The 21,203-nt window shown below is 60.6% G+C and overlaps 2 protein-coding genes across 4 annotated transcripts; one reads left to right on the forward strand and one right to left on the reverse strand.

Annotated features, from left to right (window-relative positions):
* The first annotated feature begins 187 nt into the window (after positions 1-187).
* Positions 188-9,544, forward strand: Tmem132a (transmembrane protein 132A). Of its 3 annotated transcripts, none has more exons than XM_003465863.5 (11): positions 190-443; positions 2,267-2,469; positions 2,546-2,764; positions 3,406-3,737; positions 4,593-4,742; positions 5,615-5,813; positions 5,887-6,030; positions 6,788-6,990; positions 7,243-7,513; positions 7,751-7,942; positions 8,333-9,544. In XM_003465863.5, exons 1-11 carry the CDS (start codon positions 380-382, stop codon positions 9,359-9,361), a joined length of 3,006 nt encoding a protein of 1,001 aa, XP_003465911.3. In that variant the 5' UTR covers positions 190-379; the 3' UTR covers positions 9,362-9,544. The 3 variants fall into 3 exon arrangements, with proteins under 3 accessions (XP_063084256.1, XP_003465911.3, XP_005002040.2); XM_005001983.4 differs by having other exon boundaries at positions 191-443; positions 5,618-5,813; XM_063228186.1 differs by lacking the exon at positions 7,751-7,942 and having other exon boundaries at positions 188-443.
* Slc15a3 (solute carrier family 15 member 3) lies at positions 6,228-19,574 on the reverse strand. The gene is made up of 8 exons (XM_023563400.2): positions 18,231-19,574; positions 15,610-15,896; positions 13,997-14,144; positions 13,274-13,387; positions 12,570-12,738; positions 11,066-11,224; positions 10,098-10,253; positions 6,228-9,761 (listed from the first exon to the last, which is right to left on the reverse strand). The coding sequence occupies exons 1-8, from the start codon at positions 18,732-18,734 to the stop codon at positions 9,487-9,489; spliced, it is 1,812 nt and encodes a 603-aa protein (XP_023419168.2). The 5' UTR covers positions 18,735-19,574; the 3' UTR covers positions 6,228-9,486.
* Between the last annotated feature and the right edge of the window lie 1,629 nt (positions 19,575-21,203).

Consider the following 21,203-nt stretch of genomic DNA (forward strand, 5'->3'; position numbering starts at 1 on the left):
CCTGTGCATGGAGCTCTGGAGAGCAGGCCCAAGGGCTGTCTGTCATCTTGGCCTCTTTCTTCCCACCACTCCAGTGCCTGTGTAGGTGACACACTCCCAGGTGGCAGCAGTGCTCCGTGTCCACCGGCAGGGGGCAGACCACAGTCCAGCCGGCCCAGCCTGGGGGCGGCTCCTTCCTTCCCGCCTGCTTGCCTGCTTCGGTGCGGCGCTAGGACCCGGCAGTGAGGGCGGCCTGGAGTCGGTCTCGTGGCCTCCAGCGCGCTCCATTGTCTCAATCTGAGCGGGGCCGTACCCACGCTGGCCGATCCGATCTGAGCCGATCCGGGCAAGTCGGCTGCGGCAGGAGATGCGGGGCGCGGTACCCTGAGCGCGTGGACCGATGGCGGCGCCCCGCAGAGCCCCGCTCTGCCTCCTGGTGGCCCTGGTCCTGGACACCACTCGAGGTCAGCGGGGGACCTGGGCGGCGGGAGGTCACCACTGGACTGGGGCCTGTGTATGCTGCAGCCCCTGGACCCGCACAGCCTGGTCTGCGAGTGCCTCTCACTGTCCCCTCCTCCCTATCGACTCCTCCAAGGCCTTCCAGGTTGCTCCCCACATCTCCGCCTCAGTCTGCTGTCAGTTCCCCTCCATCATCACCTCCATGATCCCCTCCCCTGGTGGCCTGTCCTCTGCTCCTCCAGTGTGACTTCTGCAGTCACCTCAAAGGTCCCCACCACAATCCTCTCCAGGATCCCCTCTATCCTCTCTTGGTCCCCTCCATGGCCCCTGCAGCTAGTGGAGCTGCCCTGCTCTTGGCACTGGTGTCCCTCTTTCCCCTCCCTGGAACCGCTCCCTGGGCTGGAGCCTGAGGCCCCAGCACCTTCCCCCTGCCCCACCCCCAACCCAAGGAATGAGCAGCCCCTGAACTGGGGACCACGGGACAGGCCAGCCCACCCTGCCCTGGGCTTCCAACTCACTCTTGCCTCTCTGCACCCCAGGGTTGAGGTGGAGGGCTGGGTGTCCAGCTGGAGACACTTTGCTGCTGCCCAGAGCATGGAGGAGGAGGGGATGGGGTCCCTCACCTGACAGCAATGGGGATGGCGATGATGTGAGGTCTGGGGCATCTCAGATGCTGGCCCCAGTGGGAAAGGCTGGGAGGTGGGCCGAGCTGTGTCCCTTCTGGCTGGGGGCTGCTCTTCCCCACCTGGCTCAATCTAAGGGCCCTCCCTGAGGGCAGGGAAGCTGGCACACCCACCGGGCAGGCAATATCTCCACCTGGACACATAGCCTCACCAATGCCCTGTCCGTTGCACGGGTGAAAACACTGAGGCTGGACGGGCAAGACTGGCTCCCAGCCCAGAGGCAGAACTAGGACATAGATCGGTCTCTGCTCTCACCTTCCTGGCCTGGGCAGGGAGCTGCTGGCCAGTGATCTCGGAGGGCTTCCTTGCAGAGCAGAGCTGGCTTCGTAGCCATGTGGGTGCGGGTGGAGGCTGGGGCAGCAGGGCTCTGGCTGCTGTGTGCTGCTGGGACCTCAGCTCTGCCACATTTCCTGCCTGCCAAGAGGTCTGTGGAACCCAATTCTCAGCTAGGATCCTAGGGTCATGAACATAGGGAGTACTCAGACTGGCACCTATGCTTGGTTAGCATTCAGACCTTCATCCGAACAAGGGCTGACGTGTCTGTGTATCTTATTTCTAGTTTTTAGATTTTCTAAATGGTCTCACTGTGTAGTCCAGGCTGGCCTTGAACTTACCCTGTGGCCTGGAGCGAAAATGACCACCCTGCCTCAGCTTCCTCAGGAAGTGGGCAGCAGCTCGGCCAGCCCTACCCGTGGATATCGAGCTGCTGGTGCTCCTGTCGTGGGAGCTGAGAGGGCTGCTCCGTGTCCCCTGGGCTGCAGCCGCCCCCAGGGCTGCACTGGCCTCACACGCCTCTCGGGCACCACCTCCCACCTGATGGCATGTTCCTGGAGATGCAGTGGGTTGCTACGGCAATGCTGTGGCTGAGGAGAGTGGCAGGGGAGGGGTTTGTCCCCCTAAACCCATCTCTACACTGTTGGTGGGGGTGTTGTGCCCCAGGCCAGGCACCAGAGTCTAGTCAGTGATGGAGTTTGAATCTGGTTTTGTTGCATGCTACCCAGGTGCAGCTTTTTGAGCCCATTTGTCCCTCTGTGGGACACACCATGCCTTCTGTCCCTCCACCACGGCCCCGCATGTCCATGCAGAGCCCAGCACAGCCCTGCTGGCTCTGAGGCGCTCAACACATCCGCCCTCCTCCTTCTCAGCACACAGTGGTTGGGATGTGTACCTGCCTGCGACCCTGGAGCTCCTGGATGCCCCCGAGTACTTTCGTGCACAGCAGCTCGGCCACTACCCGCCTGTCAACTCCTCCCTGGGCTCGAGATCTGAGACCTTCCTGCTGCTACATCCCTGGCCCAGGGCCCAGCCACTCTTCCGGGCCTCCTACCCACCTTTCACCACCCAGCAGGTAGGAGCAGCCCAGGGCTTTGGGGGGCGCGGGATGGGGCTGGCGGCTCCCCTCACTGAGCCACTGCCTCCTTCAGGTCGTGCCCCCTCGGGCCACAGAACCCCTGCATCGGCCAGTCCCGTGGGACGTGCGGGCTGTTTCTGTGGAGGCGACTGTGACCCCAGCAAAGCCCCATGCCCGCGTCCTCTTCCACCTCAAAGGGCAGGACTGGCCACCAGGGCCTGGCAGCCTGCCCTGTGCCCGGCTGTATGCCATGCACCCCGAGGGCACTGCCCACCGTGCCTGCCGTGTCCAGGTGAGTGGGCAACGCTGGGGGCCTGGTGCCCAGGGCCAGTCCTGGGAAAGCATCCTGTCCTTTAGGGTCTACTGCACATGAAGCCGGCAAACAGTGTCTTTAGGACATTGGTGAACTGGGCTGTAGCAAGGGGTAAAGGAGAGGACAGTGAGGTTGCAGGGTAGTGTGGCCTCCCTGCCACAATACTTTTTGTTTTTTAATGTAATCTTATTATTCTTTCGAGACAGGGTCTCACTATGTAGCACAGGCTAGCCTAAAACCGGCTCATGCCTCAGCGTCCTTAAGTGCTGGCAGTTACAGGCCCATGAGCCACCACACCTGGCTCTTAGTATCCCTTGTGTGATTTTCTTCTGGGGTTGGGGACAGAACCCAGCTTGTAACTGGCAAGGTGCCCAGCCTACTGGTACAGTCCTGTTCCCACCGTCTCGGGGCTGGCTGGGATGTCTGGGAGAGGGCCCTGCTTGGGCTTAGGAGTTGAGGGAGGAACATGGGTTGTGGGTGAGGTTGGTGAGCCCCCAGAGTGTTCTAGCCCGATAGGATCCTGCACACATCTGGCTTGTGTCCTACAGGATGTGTTGCTGGGTTTCTTTTGCTGGGATGTCACCAACCCAGCTGACCACTGCCCATCCCTGTCCCCATAGCCTGCGCTGGGTGCCTGCGTGGTGGAGCTGGAGCTGCCTGCACCCTGGTTCTCATGGGGTACCTCCTCTCGGGCTGCACTGGCCTACACGTTGGAGCCCACGGCTGAGGGCCCTGGGGGCTGTGCCCCTGGTGGGGATGAGGACCCTGGGCAGCAGGCCTTCCCAGTGGATAGCGTGGAGCTTCGCCCCGAGGACCCCCCACAGCACCAGGAGGTGCCTCTGGATGAGGCAGTGACTCTGCGGGTGCCCGATGCACCTGTGCGGCCAGGCCAGCCATTCACGGCCACTGTTCTTCTGAGACACAACTTCACAGCCAGTGTCCTGACCCTGCGGTGAGAATAGGTGGTGGTAGGGAGCCTTTGGCGCAACCTTCAGCCCCGCAAAACACGTGTGCATGGGCCCTTTGGGCAGCGAGTGTGTGCCCTGGTGACCTGGTGATGGTCACCCCAGTCCCTTCTCCCACAGAGCTGACCCAGCTGTGGTCCAGAGAGGGGACCCTGAGGTGCAGTGGCCAGGGCTTCTGTGATGCCAGAGAGGTTCCATGCCCCACATACCTCTTCCCCTCATATCCCCTGCCCGCTGCCCTACTGTGCTGACCACATTCACTCTGGGCCCTGCAGGATGACCCTGGACACTCCAGCCCTGTCCCATCCCACCCAGCTGACAAGGACAGCAGGGTGACCTACCTCTGCCACAGCCTCCTGCACCTCCACCTCAGTGTCCCAGTCCCCTGCTTGTTCTTGTTCTCCCATGAACGCTTGCCAGACGGGTTGTGCAGGGATGCAGCAGGCCAGACCAGGTCTGCATCCAGGAGGCGGAGAGGAACAGGGCCAGGCCCGTCGGGAGCTGGAAGGGAGCTGCCTGGGCAGGAGACCTGGGACCCAGGGGCCCCCATGGGTGAAGGGTGAGGCATGGTCACAGGTCAGTTGTCGAGGGGCAGATTGAGGCAAGGGCCTCCAGCTGAGCAGGCTTGGAGCCCCAGGTGTACTGCATGTTGGGCCAGGGACTTAGGGTGTGTGGGTGGAGCTGCCACAACCAGATGCAGGGGACAGCCGGAGAACCTTGGATCCAGACCACAGCTAGAGGCTGTGGCCAGCAGGAAGTTGGCAGTGGCCTTGGGCCAAAGGCCAGGTATTTGAGAACACAAGGAGCAGGTACCAACCCTGAGCTCTGACTCCTTCTCCCAGGATTAAGGTGAAGAAGGGGCTGCAGGTGGTGGCTGCCCGCCCAGCACAGCCCATGCTCTGGACGGCTACGCTGGACCGCGTCAAGGGCTCCAAGCACCACAGCACCCTCATCACCTGTCAACTCTTGGGGCCTGAGGGACCAGACTCCAGGTGGGCAAGAAGGGAGGATGCCCGGGTGCTGGCAGGCAGGAGGGCCAGTACGGGTGAGGACCTACGTTAGAAGGAGGCACACGGCCAGCATACCCAACTGCCTGTTCACTGTGCCACAGACCAGGGGCAGCCAGTGTCTGAGGCCTGCCCAGCTCCTCTGTGACAGCTCCTGGGGCTCCTCCCTCCCCACGCCCACCGATCCAGCCCTGTCACCAGGGCCACTGAAACTCGCAAGGAAAGCTCCCTGCAGCAGCACCCATGAGCTCTTCCTTGGCTAAGGTCATGGGCCTTGCTGCTTCTGTCTGGATCCTGGTTCTGGTATTAGCTGGACCAGTAACTTGGACAAGCCAGCTAGCTCCCCCACCCCAGCCTCAGTTTCTCCATTTATAAGCCAGGGTGAAAACACATCCCCAGGATCCACTGAAATAAAACCCAGTCCCCGGCATGTAGGTGTTTAGTTGGAGTCTCTAAAGCTGGATGTGGTGTTGCATGCCTGTCATCCCTGTAGTCTCGGAGGCTGAGGCTGAAGACTCAAGTTTGAAGCCAGCTCCACACTTTAGTGAAACCTAGTCTCAAAATGAAAAATACGAAAGGAGCTGGGGATGTAACTGCACAGAGGACCTGGGTCCCAGCCCAGCATCACCAAGAAGGGAGAGGCAGCCGTGAGGGTCAAAAGGCTGAGAGGCCTGGGGCTCTGTGGTCACCCGGTGGATGCTGGTACCAGGCTTTGCCAGGAGCCTTGGACAGCAGAGGTTCAAGAGGGGCTCTTTACACAGCACTGCCACCTCGCTGTGTGACCTTGGATGAGCGGCCAGCCTCTGCCCTGGTGTCCAGGTGCAGCCAGCAGGCCCTCAGCATTCTCTCCCTGGCAGCAGCTCCCCCGAGCTGTCAGAGTTCCTGTGGGTGGACTTCCTGGTGGAGAACGGCACCGGCGTGGGTGTAGCAGTCACACGGCCCATCACCTGGCAGCTGGAGTACCCAGGCCAGGCCCCCGATGCAGAGAAAGACAAAATGGTGTGGGAGATCCTGGTGTCTGAGCGGGACACCAGAGCACTTGTCCCGCTGGCCAAGGTAAGGGGCATCCACATCCCTCTGGTCCACACTGTGGGTGAGGCCAGGGCTGATGTCTGCCTCTTGCCTGCAGGTTGAGGAGCTGGTGAACACAGCACCACTGACTGGACACCCTGGCCGCATTCCTGTGCGCCTGGTCACCGTGGACACTGGGGGTGTCCTGGTGGAAGTGACCGAGCACATTGGCTGCGAGTCGGCCAATACCCAGGTCTTGCAGGTGAGGATACATGGACAGTGGGGCAGTGCACACACCATCCCTTTCCTGGGGACCCTGGGACAGCCAGTGCTTACCCACAAACTTCTCAGGCGGAAGAACCCAGGCTTCCAGCCCCATCTCAGGTCACGTGGGGCCCTTTACCCCCAACTGTGGGCACATTCCTGTTAGGGACTGAATGCAGGGCCTATGCCCAGAGCTAAGTCTTTGTCTTATTTTTATTTTGAGATACAGTCTTGCCAAGTCACTAAAGTTGCCGGGGCTGGGCTTGAGCTTGTCCTTCTGCCTCAGCCTCCCCGTGTATTGGGATGACAGGTGTGGGCCACCATTCTGGGCTTGCACTCTCTGTTACCAAGTGGCTATGTGACAGCGGGCAGGTCTCAACTTCCATGAGTCTCAGTTTCCTCAAGTTTACTGTGGCAGTACCTTTGGGCTATGAGAATTAAAAGCACCTAGACTATGCCCAGCTGATACCAAGGGCCAAGCAACAACTCTGTTACACTGTAGGGCCTGTGCAATAATTATTAGTATTAGAGTCTTGTAAAGTCACAGCACAGGTGGCTTTCTGGCCCAGTCCCTGTCGGGAGGTGGCAGTGAGCTGCAGATCCCAGCCAGCCCTACAGGATGATCTAGGCTACCCAGCAACCTGGGCCCTCTAGAACAGGCTCCCCAGCAGGCTCAGGTCTGGTGGCACCCTGCTGTGGTCAGGGTCAAGACAAGCTTGTTCTCTCCTGTCCTTCGGGCCTGTTGCTGCCCCCAGGTGTCCGAGGCCTGTGACACAGTGTTTGTGGCTGGCACCGAGAGCCGGGGTGCCAAGGGGGTGCGGGTGGATTTCTGGTGGCGCCGGCTGCGCGCCTCACTGCTGCTGACAGTGTGGGCCCCGCTGTTGCCCCTGCGGATCGAGCTGAGCGATGCCACCCTTGAGCAGGTCCGGGGCTGGAGGGTCCCGGGCCCCACCGATGGGTGAGTGCCGTGGGCTGGGTTGCGGTGCCTCGACCTCCCTCCCCTCTCCTCTCCTCCTTCTTCCTTCCTGACCAGAGCATCAGCCCCAGAGTCTAAGCAGGCACAAAGCTGGGCTCCACAAGGCTGGGCCCAAGCCCCCTTCCTGGTCCTCTGGGCTGGTCCTTGAGGGCTGGGTGGCCACGCCCACCAGTAGCTGTCGCGGCCTCATTAAAGGCTTCAGAGGCGTGGCCCACTGACGCCCCGCCCCCGCAGCGCGCTGGAGCCCAATCCGGCTGTCGAGGAGGCCGAGCCGCGCTCCCGGAGCTGCCGGCTACTCTATCAGCGAGCAAGTGTGCGTGTCCTCGCGCCCTTCGCGGCGCACACGCAGGACGGCAGGCACCTTGAGCACCTGCTGGGCCCGGACTGGCTGCTGGACGTGACCGACCTGGTGTTGCCGCATGCCCATGTACAGGACCCGCGCGTGGCCTCGCTGGAAGGTGGCCCTGTGCTCGTGGGCCGGGAACCCGGTGTCACTGCCATCGAGGTGAGCAGGGTTGGAGGACGGGCCGCACCAGCGTGCATGAGTGGCAAGTGTAAAGGTGCAGGTGGAACCATTGCTCGTGGGCAGGGTTCAGGGGCCTGTTGTGGCTTCAGGTGCATAGGTCCCCAGACAGGTCCTCTGGGTATGCCGGGCTGTCTATGGAGGGCTGGGCCCAGGTGTGAATGGGCACGGGTAGCGCTGGAGGTGAGGGAGTAGCGCCCATCTCCTCCATCCCCCCAGGTGCGGTCCCCGCTGTCTGGCGCCATCCTTGGGGAGCAGGCGCTAGCTGTGACTGACGACAAGGTGTCTGTGCTGGAGTTGCGGGTGCAGCCTGTGATGGGCATCTCGCTGGCCTTGAGCCGGGGCACTGCCCACCCTGGCGAGGTCACGGCCACCTGCTGGGCACAGTCAGCTGTTCCTGGCCAGAAGCAGGTGATGGCTGTGGGCTAGGGCTGTGAGGTCCACCCTGGCCGTGGGAGAGCAGAGTGGGAAGCGGGACCCTGGTACCTGGGCCCTCCCAAAGGCTTTCAGAATGAGCACCAGCTTCCCAGGAGGTAGCTGTGTCCAGAGGGGACTGCACGGCCAGCTGCAGTGTGCTGGGGTGGGGTGGCTTAGGTGATCTCACTGAGGACCCCCCAGACAGCCCTGGGGCTGTGGCCAACAGGTGATTGACATGTGTCCCCTCTCTCCCCGTGTCCTGTCCTTGCCTGTGTGTTCCTTCTCTACTCTCTACTGCGTCCATGTGGCCTGTTTATGTGGGAGTGGCCTCCCATGCATGCGTGCGTGCCCTCGCGTGTCTGCCTGTGTTCGTGTGTCCCGCAGGAAGTGGCCCTTTCCCTGTGGCTGTCCTTCTCTGACCACACTGAGGCCCCTGCTGAGCTCTATGACCGCCGAGACCTGGGGTTGTCCGTCTCAGCCGAGGAACCCAGTGCTGTCCTGCCCACCACAGAGCAGGGCGCATGGCTTGGGGTACTGGTGAGCGGGGTGGGTGCTGAGGCACTGCCCCTGCATGTGGCCCTGCATCCGCCTGAGCCCTGCCGCCGTGGCCGCCACCGAGTGCCCCTGGCCTCTGGCACTGCCTGGCTGGGTCTGCCCCCCACACCCACGCCCGCACGTGCCCTCCCGTCGAGCCCGGCCTGGAGCCCACCAGCCACTGAGGCTAGCATTGGGGGCAAGCGGCAGGCAGCAGGTGGCGTGGGTGTGAGGGGCAAGTTCGAGCAGGCAGAAGAGGACACAGCGGCCAAGGAGGAGGAAGAGGAGGAGCAGGAAGAAGAGGAGGAAATGGTGCCAGCCCTGCAGCGCATCACAGACCTAGAGCTGGGCATGTACGCACTGCTGGGCATCTTCTGCCTGGCCATCCTCATCTTCCTAGTCAATGGCGTGGTTTTTGTGCTGCGCTACCAGCGCAAGGAGCCCCCAGACAGTGCAGCCGACCCTGCTTCCCCGCAGCCCCACAACTGGGTGTGGCTGGGCACTGACCAGGAAGAGCTGAGCCGCCAGCTGGACCGCGGGGCCCCCGAGCTGCCCAGCAGGGAGGGCAGCTGCCCCTGTGGAAGCGGGGTGGGAGGAGAGGCCCAGACCCCAGTCCCTGTCCCCGTCCCTGGGCTGCCTGGGAACACCCCCGGCCCTACTAGCACCCTGACCCGCAAGGAAGCTGGGGGACGGCGTAAGCGTGTGGAGTTTGTGACATTCTCACCAGTGCCCCCAGCCCAGCTGCCTGAGGAGCCCGTTGCTGTGCAGTCCATCCTGGTGGCAGGCGAGGAAGACATCCGCTGGGTGTGTGAGGACATGGGGCTGAAGGACCCCGAGGAGCTCCGCAACTACATGGAGCGCATCCGGGGCAGCTCCTGACGTACCAGCCAGCGGGACCCAGGGACTCCTGCCTGTCCCTGCTCACCCTCTGGTGCTCACTGACCTGCATTCCTGCCTGGTCCCCTGCCCCCACCCTTGCATGGACTGAGGTCTAGGCAGGGCTCTTATTTATGGGAACCAACGTCTTCCACGTTGGGTCTGGAATAAACTGAGGATGTGCCATGTGGTGCGGCCCTGCTGCTGTCTGTGTCTGGGTTACGGTGGTTCGGGGGGTGTGGGGGCACAGGCAGCCTGGGTGTGGGTGGACCATGCTGGCGGGCCAAGACCCGCCGTGTCCTCTCATAGTGCCGTGCGGTCCAGGTGAATAGGACAGCTGCAGCAGCCTGGACACCAGCCAGCAGGAAGAAGTAGCGGTCCATGCGGCAGGTGCTGCCAGTCCCTGTGGGCAGACACGTGTGTCAGGCAGGGTCCGAGCTGGGCTCTAAGGACACTGGGTGGGCAGACAACCTTGTGTGCAGCTTTGTGCCTGACCCCATGCCCCATTCACTTGAGGGCTGATACCACCTAAAGTGACTGCTCCGCCCTAGTGGCCAGAGGTGCCATGAGGGAGCAGAGTTCTGGCTAATGTCTGGACTGCCGATGCGTCCACAGGGCAGCTGTGCTATAGGTAATGCCAGGTTGGGGCTTCACCCCAGGACCCCCACATCCAGCCTCCTAGCTCACTGTACCCAGGTCGAGGCAACAGCGCTGCCCGCCACTGTCCAGCCGTGCTTACCGAGGTCCGTGGGGCAGTACATCCAGCCTCCTGGTAGGGACAGCAGAGCTACCAGGCTGGAGCCCAGCAATGAGCCCATGCCTGACAGACAGAAGAAGATGCCCAGGATGGTGCTCTGCATGGTACGTGGTGCCGCCCCGTATGCAAACTCCAGGCCTGCGGGTAAAGGGCACCTGGCTCATCCCCTTCCTGTGCGGTGCCTCCCCCCAGAGCTTCAGCCACAGGTCCCAACTCCTGCTTCTGGGCTCTGGGCCGGCACTGCCCCCCAGCTGTGAGGCTGCCAAGTCCCTGTGATTCCACCTCAAATCTCAGCAACACCTCTGCTCAGCGGTGCCCCCTCCCAGTCACTTCTTGCCCAGCCCAACCCCTGCCCTGTTACCCCCAGCCACGGTGAACCAGGCTGTCTGTCATTGGGGGGCTGTCTTCTAGCCAGATACCCTGGAGCTGGAGGGAGGCACTGTCTTCCTCGAAAAGCTGTGATCCAGGCGAGGCCCGAGGGACCTTTTCTTGCCCTCCATTGTCCCCTGGCTCTACACAGCCCTGGGCTTTTCTTGTGCCTCCCCTAGTTCCCACCTCCCGCCTGCTAGATTCATCCTGCACCCCACCCAGCTCCTTCCCACCCAAGGGCCATACGTGGCCATAGTGCTAGAGCACAACTCTAGCTCCCTGCTGTGGAGCAGAGGGGCACTCTGTCTACAGCACATTGTGCTGTGCATGAGGGGTGCCGGGGCCCAGGGCCTTGACCTGGAGCTCAGTGCTGATGGGGAACAGGGAGGCGACCTTGGCCTCAGGAAGAGGGAGCAGCAATCGCAAAGATGTGGGAAGGGGTCATGGTCTAGAATGTGGGGAAGGTGGGTGTGGTGCCTCACGTGCCTGCCACAGTGGCTGTGAAGCCCAGTGCTCGCTAGTCCCCTGGGTGACTGCCTCCCCCATGCACTGGTGCAGGAGCTGCCAAGGGAACCAGGTACCTGGGATGCTGGCGAGAATCTCGCTGACGCCAATGAGCAGGTATTGGGGGATCTGCCACCAGATGGACAGCGGTGCGGCCCAGTAGATGCTGTTTCCGATCACCTGGGGCACAGTCTCATTGCGGTGGACATATCGCAAGCGTTCCATCTCCAGGACCCCTGATGGGAGAGCGAGGGCGAGTACCTGAGGCAACTTGGCCCATAGTGGGGCTAAGCATGCAGTGGGTGCTGCTGAGTAACTAGTGACTGGTCAGGTGGCAGGCACAGAAAGGAATGCAGGCCAGGAGGACACGGTCGAGAGCTGGGCTCCAGCGCCTCCCTCTTTGCCCTGGCTACCATGAAGCCCAGAGCTTGGTGGCCACTATCTCTAGTGGGAGTCCTTGATGGTGTTTTTTTTTTTTTATCGGTACCGGGGACTGAACTCACGACCGCCTGCTTGCAAGGCAGGTGCTTATGCCACTGAGCTAAATCTCGAGGCCCGTTGATGAAGTTCGTGTAAATGGATGAAGTTCAGTGGGACGATCAGCCCAGAATCACACTTCTGGTCAGTACGTGGTCAGGACAGGGTCTGAGCCCCAGGACGCTGCTCCAGGCTGGCTGCTTTCCATGCCACGTGGGCCTCTACTGCAGGGCCAGGGTGCAGCAGTGCTCTGAGCCTGGCCTTAGGTTTAGTTACTGCAGATCCTTCCCCTCACTGCTTGGAGACTGCTCTAGTGCACTGAGCACTGGGCAGCGAGTGAGTGTCCTAGGTGCCATGATCCAGTGGGACAAAGCACAGAAGCGTGTGAGTGGAGGGAAGACCCGGCACAGCCCCGTTCCTCGAGCTGTGGTCCCCTTCCCGGGACCCAGGCCCATCCCTGTCCTTATGGCTTTTGCCTTTACTCTATGTCTGAGACCAGGGCCTGGCCCTTTGGGGTCTAGTGCCTTGTTGCCCCTGCTAGAAAATTGGATGTAAAAACCTGAAGTTAACCTCGGGATCAGAAATCCACTCAGAAAGGAGGCCCCAGGCCAGCACAGGACCTCAGAAGCTTTGCTAGCTGGGGCTTCCATTACGCATTTATTCATTTGTTTTTGTGTCGCTGGGGATAGAGCCTTGGGCCTTGCATCCTGGTGGCTGCCCTGTTGCTGGGCTACACCCTCAAACCAGAACCCCTGCTCTACAGAAACAGCTGCAAATCCTTTGGAAAGGGAAGCAGGAGGGAAGATTTTCAGTTCCCATTGTCTCAAAGAGCCCTGCACCTTCGGGAAGCTCCTTCTGGCATGTACGGGAGCCATGGGAGATACTCACACCTGTCTCTAAGAAGCTCTGATCCAGAGGGAAGCCTCTTTCTCCCTCTCCTCTTCCTCTCTTGGGGCTCCCCCATCCCACAAGGAGCCAGAGGCCCAAGGGAGGATCCCCTTTAGCTTGTGCCACTGCCAGGCCAAGGTTGCCATCCATAGGTGGCCACTATCAGCCCGTGGCAGGGCCCCCACCGCAAGACCAGGTCTCGGCCCGGCCACATACCTGCGATGATGACAGAGGCAAAGCCAAAGAACATGCCCAAAGCCATCTTCTGCAGTGCTGAGGGGAGCAGCCGGCAGCGCAGCAGCAGGGGGTCCAGGAGGTGGTCCTTCAGGGGGACCAGGAGGAGCACGGTCACCACATTGGCCAGCAGGAGCCAGGCTTCCGGAATCTGCATGTGAGGAGCCAAGAGTTGGGGTTGGGGTCCTGGGATCAGCCCCTCCCTACTCCAGAACCCACACTCCCCAGCGGTGCAACCAGGACATGGGTCCAGTTGGGGTGGCAATTGGTGCCTCCTGCCTTCTCTCCATTCATAGGGGCTTGCATAAATGCATTATTAGCGAGTAATGATGTCTGCCACAAGCACAGAAATGAACATAATGGCACATATGTCATCTTCCTGCCAGCGCTGAAGGTCTAGTTTCAAGAGACTGCAGTGAGCTGCAGGAGCTGGTTTAGGAAGTTCCAGCAGAAGGCAGAGATCTGGGCAACCAGGGCCCCAGGACTGACCAGGACCCTGCATGGGCTCTGTGTGAGGGGACAGATGGACACAAGGCCGCCTAGAGCCATGTGGCACTGCCCAGTTGGCCTTGGGCGGTTGAGTACCTTCGCAGGATGCCTGGGCTGGCACCACTTGCCCACCCTCCCTGCAGAAGTGGTTCCCAAGTCCCATAGTCCAGCAGCTGGGGAGAGGAGAGCTTTCTCACTGTGTAATCGCTCAAGGCCGTGGTGCTCAGGGCCGCAGACATGTTGGTGGGGCTGTTGGGGAAGATCCTGGGGATGTGCAGGTGCAGGCCCTGCAGGACGTAGGTGGACTGCATCTGTCAGGAGAAGAGACAAGATGGAGTGGGGCTGGAGGAGGCGACGCTCCAGCGGCAGCAGGAACCAGGTGGGCTGTCCCCTCCCAGGCCTCAGGGAAAGGCTGCTCCTGCCCCAACCCCTCAGGGTTGAGGGCCGTGACATCCCAGAATTGTGCTGCACAGTGTGTTTCCCAAAGCAGGGAAGACAGTGAGTGACACAGCTGTCCCCATGGAGAGTTCTCTCCTGACATGGAACCAAGCTGTATCCTGCAGAGCACAGCTGGTCACCGACAGGGGAGGGGTCTAGAGAGCCCAGGATGGGCCAGGCAGGGGCATTGCTCAGGAAGCCACCGTCTCCCCAAGCAGGTGAGGGAGGGTCAGCATCTATTTGTGTCTCCATGCTATCTGGACACATTTCACCTCTGCCCCAGGCAGCAGCGGGGTCTGTGTGCCCTGCCTGGAGCTCCTGGGAACAGAGCACTGGGAATCTGGGCCACCTGATGTCCACACAGGAAAACTGAGGCCCAGAGAGTGCAGTCTCTGGGAAGGAGCTGGGCCAGGTCCTCTCCACAGCTCCCCCTGCCATCTGGGCCCAAGCCACTGCTTCCTCTGCCCCTGCCCAGCGTGTACCTGGAAGTACACCATCCAGTAGGGCACCAGGGTCACCATGACGGGCAGGATCTTCACCAGAACCTGGAAGTTGGCGACATCCTCCTGTGGGGAGGGACCAGGCTGGAGGACCCTTTGATCAGGCAGCAGGTGGGCACGTTGGGGATCTCTGCAAGACCACAGGATGGCAGATGTCACTCTCCCAACTCAGGGTCACCACTTCACAACCACTATTGTCCCTGACTTAGTCCTCCCCAGAGCACCACCTGCCGTGGCCGTTGTGGCTTCGCTGTCAGGAGGCAAGGCCTGGCGGGAAGATGCAGTCCCCGGGGTGACTGGAGGGGTTCATCTCCCTCTGGCTCCCCACTTCCTCTGTGCTTCTTGTTGCCAGGCTGTGAGCTCTGAGCCCTCAGCCAGGCCCTTGTGCCGTGCTGCCCCACTGTGGAGCCCACTGACCCTGGACTGAAACTCTATAAACCATAAGCCAAAATGAACCCCTCCTCCTTTAACCTGCAGGTGTTGGTTACTGTGTCCTAGCGAGAAGGGAAGTCAGACAGGCATGGTCCCTTTGGGTCCTCAGGAAATAAGACCAGAGACCAAGGCACACAGTCCCTGTGAATTTGGGGGATGGTGGCGTCACTTTGCCATGGAACAGGGAGGCCATAGCAGACTCCATACACCATGGTCTCCATCCTGGACAGACTTAGGAAGCCTCTCCCTCTGTTCAGGGAGGTGGGTTGGGCAGAGGCGGGGGAAAGAGGAACGTCATCAGGAGTCTGGAAACACAGGCCACTGCTGTAGCCTGGACTCTTTGCCCCTGGTACCAAGAGTTTCTGGTCCCTTCTTGTCCAGGAGCCTTGCGCAAAAGTTCTCTGAGACAAGACAGCCACCATGCCAGCGTGCGGGGCACCCCTCCAGCACCCACAGGTACCAGACCAACCCGTGACTCAGTAGCCCTAGAGGTGGCGGAAGTGATGTGTCAGGACTTCCTGGCCTCTCAGGGATACAAAAGATGGCAGCTTTCATTTCCTGTCCTTGGGAACATTCATTCTTAGAGTGTACTCTCCTCTCAAAATCTGGACTTCAAGCTCTGAGGGCTCGAGTCTCAAGGTCATAGGAAAGGTAGCCTCGGAGTGGCAGGCTGTGGCCTGCTTCAATAGGCAGTGGCACAGGCAAAGCACAGTTGCAGATGCAGGGCTGGGGGGATAAGCACTTCTTCACATGCTCCACCCAGAGGCTGCTGACAGCAGCTGCGACTGCCTGGCCTGGCTGGCCGGGTGACAGCTACACAGAGTGGATGCACAGTGCTGGGACATTCTCTCCTCGGATGTGGGGGCCGGGAGGGGCGCCGAGTTCTGCGTTCAGTAACATCAGGATGGTGCAGAATCATCCTCAATGTGTCCCTGTGACCTGTCCTGGGATCATCAAGTCTGCCGTCACCACCTCTGCAGCCATAGCCGCTGCTGTTACCGGTGTTCCTCTTCAAGGTGAGTGTGGGCACCAAGGCTCCCACCATAGCTCCACTGTCACTGTTGAGGCCTCTGTCACCCGAGCCCCCTGCCCTGGCCCTGGACGGCAGGTCATGTGATAGTGCACATGGTGCTGAGTGGAGCCAGATAGCAGGGTCTCCTCACCTGGCAGTGTGCTGTCGCCAGCAGGGGCAGCAGCCTCGGAGTGCAAGCTTGAGCATGGCGGACACCTGGCTGCCCAGGGCGGGTTTGGAGATGAAGGCTGGGGTGGTGAAGAGGAAGACAAAGAAGGCCAGGAATGCGCAGCCCAGTGGGAGGCTGTAGCCCAGCAGGAAGTCGATATTCTGCTGCACAAAGGCCACGACCAGCAGTGCGAACACAGCTCCCACATTGAGGCTCCAGTAGAACCAGTTGAAGAAGCGACGGGTGGCGTCGCGGCCCAGGTCCATCACCTGCCAGAGGGAGCCACAAGGAGTTCCAGGGACACTGCATCGTCCCCCTCCACCCCCTGCCAACATTTCCTTGCGCCCAGCCGGGCACTTGCCTAGCCCTCAGCACAAAGCCCATACTCAGAACATACTGGGCCAGGGACTGGGTGGAGGAAGAGCCCTGCCTTTGAGCATCACTTGTGGAAAAGAAGAGTATTTAGGTGCCACTATCTCACTGCTTTATTGTTACCAAGGGGTGCACATGACACATGTCCCTGAAGTCACTTCTTTCACTTCTGGCTGATTCATCTGTCTGCCTGTCATTGAGCAACCTGCGCTATAAATTACTTTTACAGTCAGGAGAGAGGGTGATGCAGATGGCGAGCGTGTTCCACACAATTAACCATGGTGTACGCACAGTGCATAAGGAGCAGTGAGACTGGGGGGGGGGATTTCCTCCACACACCCAGAACTTCGGGGCCACTCAGTGCCTGCCCTCAGTTACAGCCTGGCCAGGTGAGGTCAGCAGAACCAGGGCTGTGGAGGTGGTCCTGAACACCACCTGGAGAGGGCTCTGACTTCTCAGACCCCCCAGCAAGGGCAGAAGGATCCTGGGATTTGTGCCTCTCAGCTCTGCTGGCCCTGGTCAGCTGCTCCAGGATCCCCTTCCCCACACCCCAGACTGAGTTGCAGATTCTGGCTCAGCAGGTCTGGGCACAGCCTGGGCAGCTGCATTTCTAAGAAGCACCAGGGGTCACCTGTCAAGACGGAGTCTACACAGCTAAAGCAGCCACTTTTCGGTTCCCCCAAACCTCAGAGCCTCCCTGCCCTTCTACCCATCACTGCCATCTATAGAGGTGGGAGGGCCTTCTTCTTGGCCACCCCAGTTTTATTTCTCTGCAGTTGCATTGGGAAAAAGACACATATGTGTCTCCCTGTCCAAGTGTAAAGTGATAACACACGTGACACACTTGACTGCCTTGTATGAGAGACCCGGAGGGCCCTCTGGGGGATGAGGAGGGAGGGCTACGTGGCTTTGGCAGAAGATCAAAAAACAAGGAAGTCCTCCCAAGTCCATTTATCAATTGGACTCGAATGACAAGGACAGCTGTGGCTCAGAGCTACCAGGATGGCGGGTGTAGGATATAAATGAGTCCCACAGGAGCAGACATGCTGGATGGGTGATGGTGCCCTCTCTGAAACTAGCAGCTTTGAGAAACTCACAGCTGCTAGGCTGAGTCTTTGCCAGGCTGAGCCGGCCCATCCCACCCTAGCCCCCAACTCACATCACCCCAGGTCTGCAGCAGCCTCCTGCCTCAGCCTCTCAGAGGCTAAGAAGACAAGTGTGCACCACCAACCTTTATCCAAAGCCCATGTTTAGTGAATGGGAAATGGACAGGCATGGCTGTCCCTGTGGATGCCCTGGGAGACCAGTTCTGCCACCAGGAAGACTGAGAGGTACGAGGACTGACGGCTAGGCCTGGAGGCCAGGGAGCTGGGGTACAGATCAGGGCAGCTGGGGTGGGCCAGGGATGATTAAGGGAAGCTGGAGATTCTGTTTGGTAAACACTGAGATGCAGGGAGGGGGCTGTCTGGGGCCCTGAGTCCCCTTCCAGGAAGAAACAGGCAGGATCAATGACCCCTGGGCAAGGATGCTGGGCACTGAGCTGGCACTGGGTCACGAGTGTGAGGACTCACTGAGAAACCTCCCGTCCTTCTGTGAGTGCAAATAAAACACGTTTGAAGGACAGAAAAGAACAGTTTGTTCAGTGCTAACTGCATCAATGTCACAGTCTGATTTCTGTGGCTGCCTGGTCTCCTCGTCCGGAGCACAGCTGCTGTGCCCCTCAACATCCTGCACCCCACAGCCTGCAGCTGCATGAGTCTGATTGCACATCTGTGACCCCACTGCAAGCCTCTGCCCAAGGAAGGCCGAGTTCTTAGGGGTGAGTCCTGCAGTTAGCAAAACCTGAACGATTATCTGCACATGCCCCACTCTGTCCAATAGGGGGACAAGGTGAAAGCAGATCAGAGGCAACCTGGACTCCCTGTTCTCACTGGCTGGCAAGGGCAGAGCTGGGATCTGGACAGGTCTGCTCCACCGTTTGGGCATTGAAGGAAGGAGAGGGTGGCTGGCCCAGCCCCAGCCTCGGTGACATGTCTAGGTGAGGCCCTTTGACTTGCCCTCTAGGTCACCGGGATAAGCTGATTCACCTGGGAGACCTTGAGCTCCTTATCTGTAAAATGGGCACAGCACCGTCATGGATGCCACACACCGCGAATCCTAGAATAGCCTGTCTGTCTGGCCATGGCCCTGTGGTGGTCAATGGTCAGTGTGCACGCCTACCCCTCACTTACCTGGTCCGCCCCGAAGGCTGCGAGGTTTCCGCGCGCAGAGCTGGCAGCGAGTGCGAGTAGCAGGAGCGCGCCGTACAGTGGGGCCGCGCAGTAGGGGCCGGGTGGAGGTGTGTGGGCGGGTGCGGGGCTCAGCGGGGCAGCACGCAGGTCCCCGCACAGCACCACGCGGGCATCCTCGCTGGCCGAGGCCAGCAGCAGCCCCAGGCCCGGCAGGTAGAGGCCAAGACTAAGCACCAGCGCGCGGCGCCGGCCCAGGTAGGCGTCGGCCGCCCAGCAGCCCAGCGGCGCCAGCATGAAGGAGGCACCGAGGAACAGCAGCGCGGCCAGCGAGGCCTGCGCGTCCGCCCAGCCCAGGCCGCCCAGGCGCAGCACCAGCGTGGCCGCCACACCGAGGAAGGCAGCGCGCTCCAGGCCCTGCACCGCCAGCACTGCTGTGCACGCTGCGCGCCGCTGCCATGTGCATGCGTGGGCCACTAGCGGCCGTCGCTCCTCTGGCTGTGGCATTGCGGCCCAGCAGCCTCCTAAGCTCTCCCGGCCTTTTCTGGGCACCCCGGGGTGCCAGTCCTCCTGGGCCTCCCTTCACCTTCCCAGCCCTCCTCTGTCTTCCCCTGTCCTCCCCCGTCTTCCTGGGTGTCTCTAGGACTTCTCTGGCACTCCTGTGTCCTCTCCTGGCCTCTCTGGACCTGCTTGGACCTCCCCTGACCTCCCACCTTCCTGGGCCCTGCTCTGTCTTCCCCTGGCCTCCCCAGCCCTGCTCTGGCCTCTCCTGATCTCCCTGGCCCTACTCTGTTTTCTCCTGGCCTCCCCTGCCCCCACCCCTGTCCTTGAGGTCTGACAAGGCCCTCCCTGTCCCTCTGTCCTCTGTCCTCTGTCCCCTCTCACTCTGCCCCTCCGGCCCCTCCCACCTACCCTGCCTCTCGGCCTTCTGCCTGGCTCTGGCCCTGACCTCTCTCTGCCTTCACCTCCTTTTCTGTCACCCTAGGACCCTTCCTCCTCCACTTCTTGCCAGCTCCCTCCTGCTGGGCTTACCTGCTGTCCCCTCTCTGCAGGACACTTGGTCTGCACACTGACCCCGGCACTGTGGCCCTGTCCCTGGGTTCTCTCTGGGTCCCTCCCGTTTAGTTTTTGTGCTTCTTGCTGCTTCTTGAGAAACCCTGGGCTTCCCCTTTCACCGGCTGCTGGGTCACATGGCGTTTAGGAGAAATGAAAGTGGGGTCTTGGGTCTTAGGCCCTGTACCACGGCTGGCTGCTGCCGTGGTTGCTAAAATCCTCCCTTGTTCAGTCTCCTCCCAGCCCTCCTGCGGCCCCCAGAGCCGAGGACTTCTCCATCTTTCGCTTTCATTTCCCTCTGGGATCCCTGGCTACAGCTGCCGCAGCCAATGATACATCCTGTCCTGCCCTCCTCCAGCCGGAACCGAGCCCAGGCCTACAGACTAGAGGGCACGCTGGGGTGTCCTGGTCTTCTTCGAAGATGCGTGACTGAGGCCCGGGGTGGGGTGGGGAGGGAGTGTGACAGAGCTGGGATGGAGCCATTGCAGCCCTCCGGGTGCAGCCCGTACAGCCCTCGATGTGCAGTGCGCTCACTGGGCCTTGTCCCCACAGTAAACCGGTCCTTCGGGATGACTTCACAAAAGCTACGGGCCCAGAAGCAGCCTTTTAGCCTCTGATGTCTGGCCAGAGGCCAAGCTGTGTGTCGGGGACAGGCCGTGGGCATGCATGGCTGGAGTGACCTCTGGAGAGTGGAACCTTGCCCAGGTTCTGTGTGTCACCACACCCAGGGGGAGGTGCTTCAGATGAGGCAGGCAGAGATCAGGTATCTTCAAGTGAGCTGCTTCCGAGTCGCTGCCATGAGGTTGTGGTGGCAGGGTGGGTCACATGAGAGCCAACACCTTTCTCTCTTGGCAAGGTCATGAGGCTGGCAGAGGTGACACAGGCCACCCCAGGGAGCCTGCCGGATGAAGGAAGGTGCTTGACCAGCTGTCACGATCTCCTCGGGTGCCAGAGGAAGGGAAGGGCTTCCGGAAGCATCATGGCCTAGAGGGACAAGCCAGGAGAACAGCATCGGACAGAGAAGCCTCGTCAAGCAGCCTCTGTTTCCTGCAGGGTGGCTCTCTGGGACCAAAATTAGCACCTGCTGCAGGAGAGGGCGGTGTGTTGATTTGCACCTGCAGATAGGAGAAGTGACTGTTGCCCAGGGCACAGTGACAGCATGAGTGGTGTGTGTTGGGGGAGTCAGGGAGCTACAGAGCAGGACATTGTTACTGAGGTGCCCCAGAGGCTGTGACTGCACCCACGTGGTTTGGGCCAGGTAGTGATAAGCAGTGTGGTATCCTTCTTGTAATTTTTGCTTTTGTTATTTTTTTAACATTGGAAATTAAAAAGTGACTTCTCTCCTTCAAATTCTTTATGTGAAAATCCAGGCTTTGGCTGCTAGAAGTTGCACAGGGTCTGGCCATGCCAGGACTGCTCCTCTGGAGCTGCACAGCCACGGCCCACAGAGCAATGTGACACAGTGACATGATCTGCGGTGGCTCTGGCTGGGGGTTGGTGGGGAGGTGCCTTTTCACCTGCACATCTGCCTGCAGCTGCCGCTGAGCATGACAGACACAGAGGGCATGCCTGTGGGGTGTCCCCGGGGCTGCAGGTGGAGGTGGCTTCTGGAGTCTCCCTGTCTCCCCTGGTACCACCCTACCTTGCAGGTGACAGCTGTCAGGGTTTGGCAAGTTCAGAAGTGTGCCTTGCAGGAGCTCTTGAGTCCCCAGCCAGGACCCAGCACAACTGCTTCATGAGCTTGGAATATGAGGCTTGGAAGCCTAGATCAACTCTGCATCCCAGTGGGATGGTCTAGGGCCACCGCCACGCCATGAGCCACACTGGGGCTCAGATGGGCAGCAGATTCCCTGAATGGCTGTGTAGTGCCTCGGGGATGATGACAGGCTGTGGGTGCCATGATAGACAGGACTTCTCCTAAGT

Source organism: Cavia porcellus, unplaced genomic scaffold (genome assembly GCF_034190915.1).
Source record: "Cavia porcellus strain 051 isolate PalLab524CR breed Dunkin Hartley unplaced genomic scaffold, mCavPor4.1 scaffold_17, whole genome shotgun sequence".
NCBI lineage: Eukaryota > Metazoa > Chordata > Mammalia > Rodentia > Caviidae > Cavia > Cavia porcellus.

Excerpts from the sequence above, each read along its gene's own strand:
- Tmem132a (XM_003465863.5), top strand. The coding sequence starts at position 380 with ATGGCGGCGCCCCGCAGAGCCCCGCTCTGCCTCCTGGTGGCCCTGGTC. Across the intron at positions 6,031-6,787 it reads CCAATACCCAGGTCTTGCAG|GTGTCCGAGGCCTGTGACAC; the intron begins GTGAGGATACAT and ends TGCTGCCCCCAG. Across the intron at positions 6,991-7,242 it reads GTCCCGGGCCCCACCGATGG|CGCGCTGGAGCCCAATCCGG; the intron begins GTGAGTGCCGTG and ends CCGCCCCCGCAG.
- Slc15a3 (XM_023563400.2), bottom strand. The coding sequence starts at position 18,734 with ATGCCACAGCCAGAGGAGCGACGGCCGCTAGTGGCCCACGCATGCACA. Across the intron at positions 11,225-12,569 it reads TGCCTCTGTCATCATCGCAG|GGGTCCTGGAGATGGAACGC; the intron begins GTATGTGGCCGG and ends CTCTCCCATCAG. Across the intron at positions 10,254-11,065 it reads GATTCTCGCCAGCATCCCAG|GCCTGGAGTTTGCATACGGG; the intron begins GTACCTGGTTCC and ends CTTTACCCGCAG.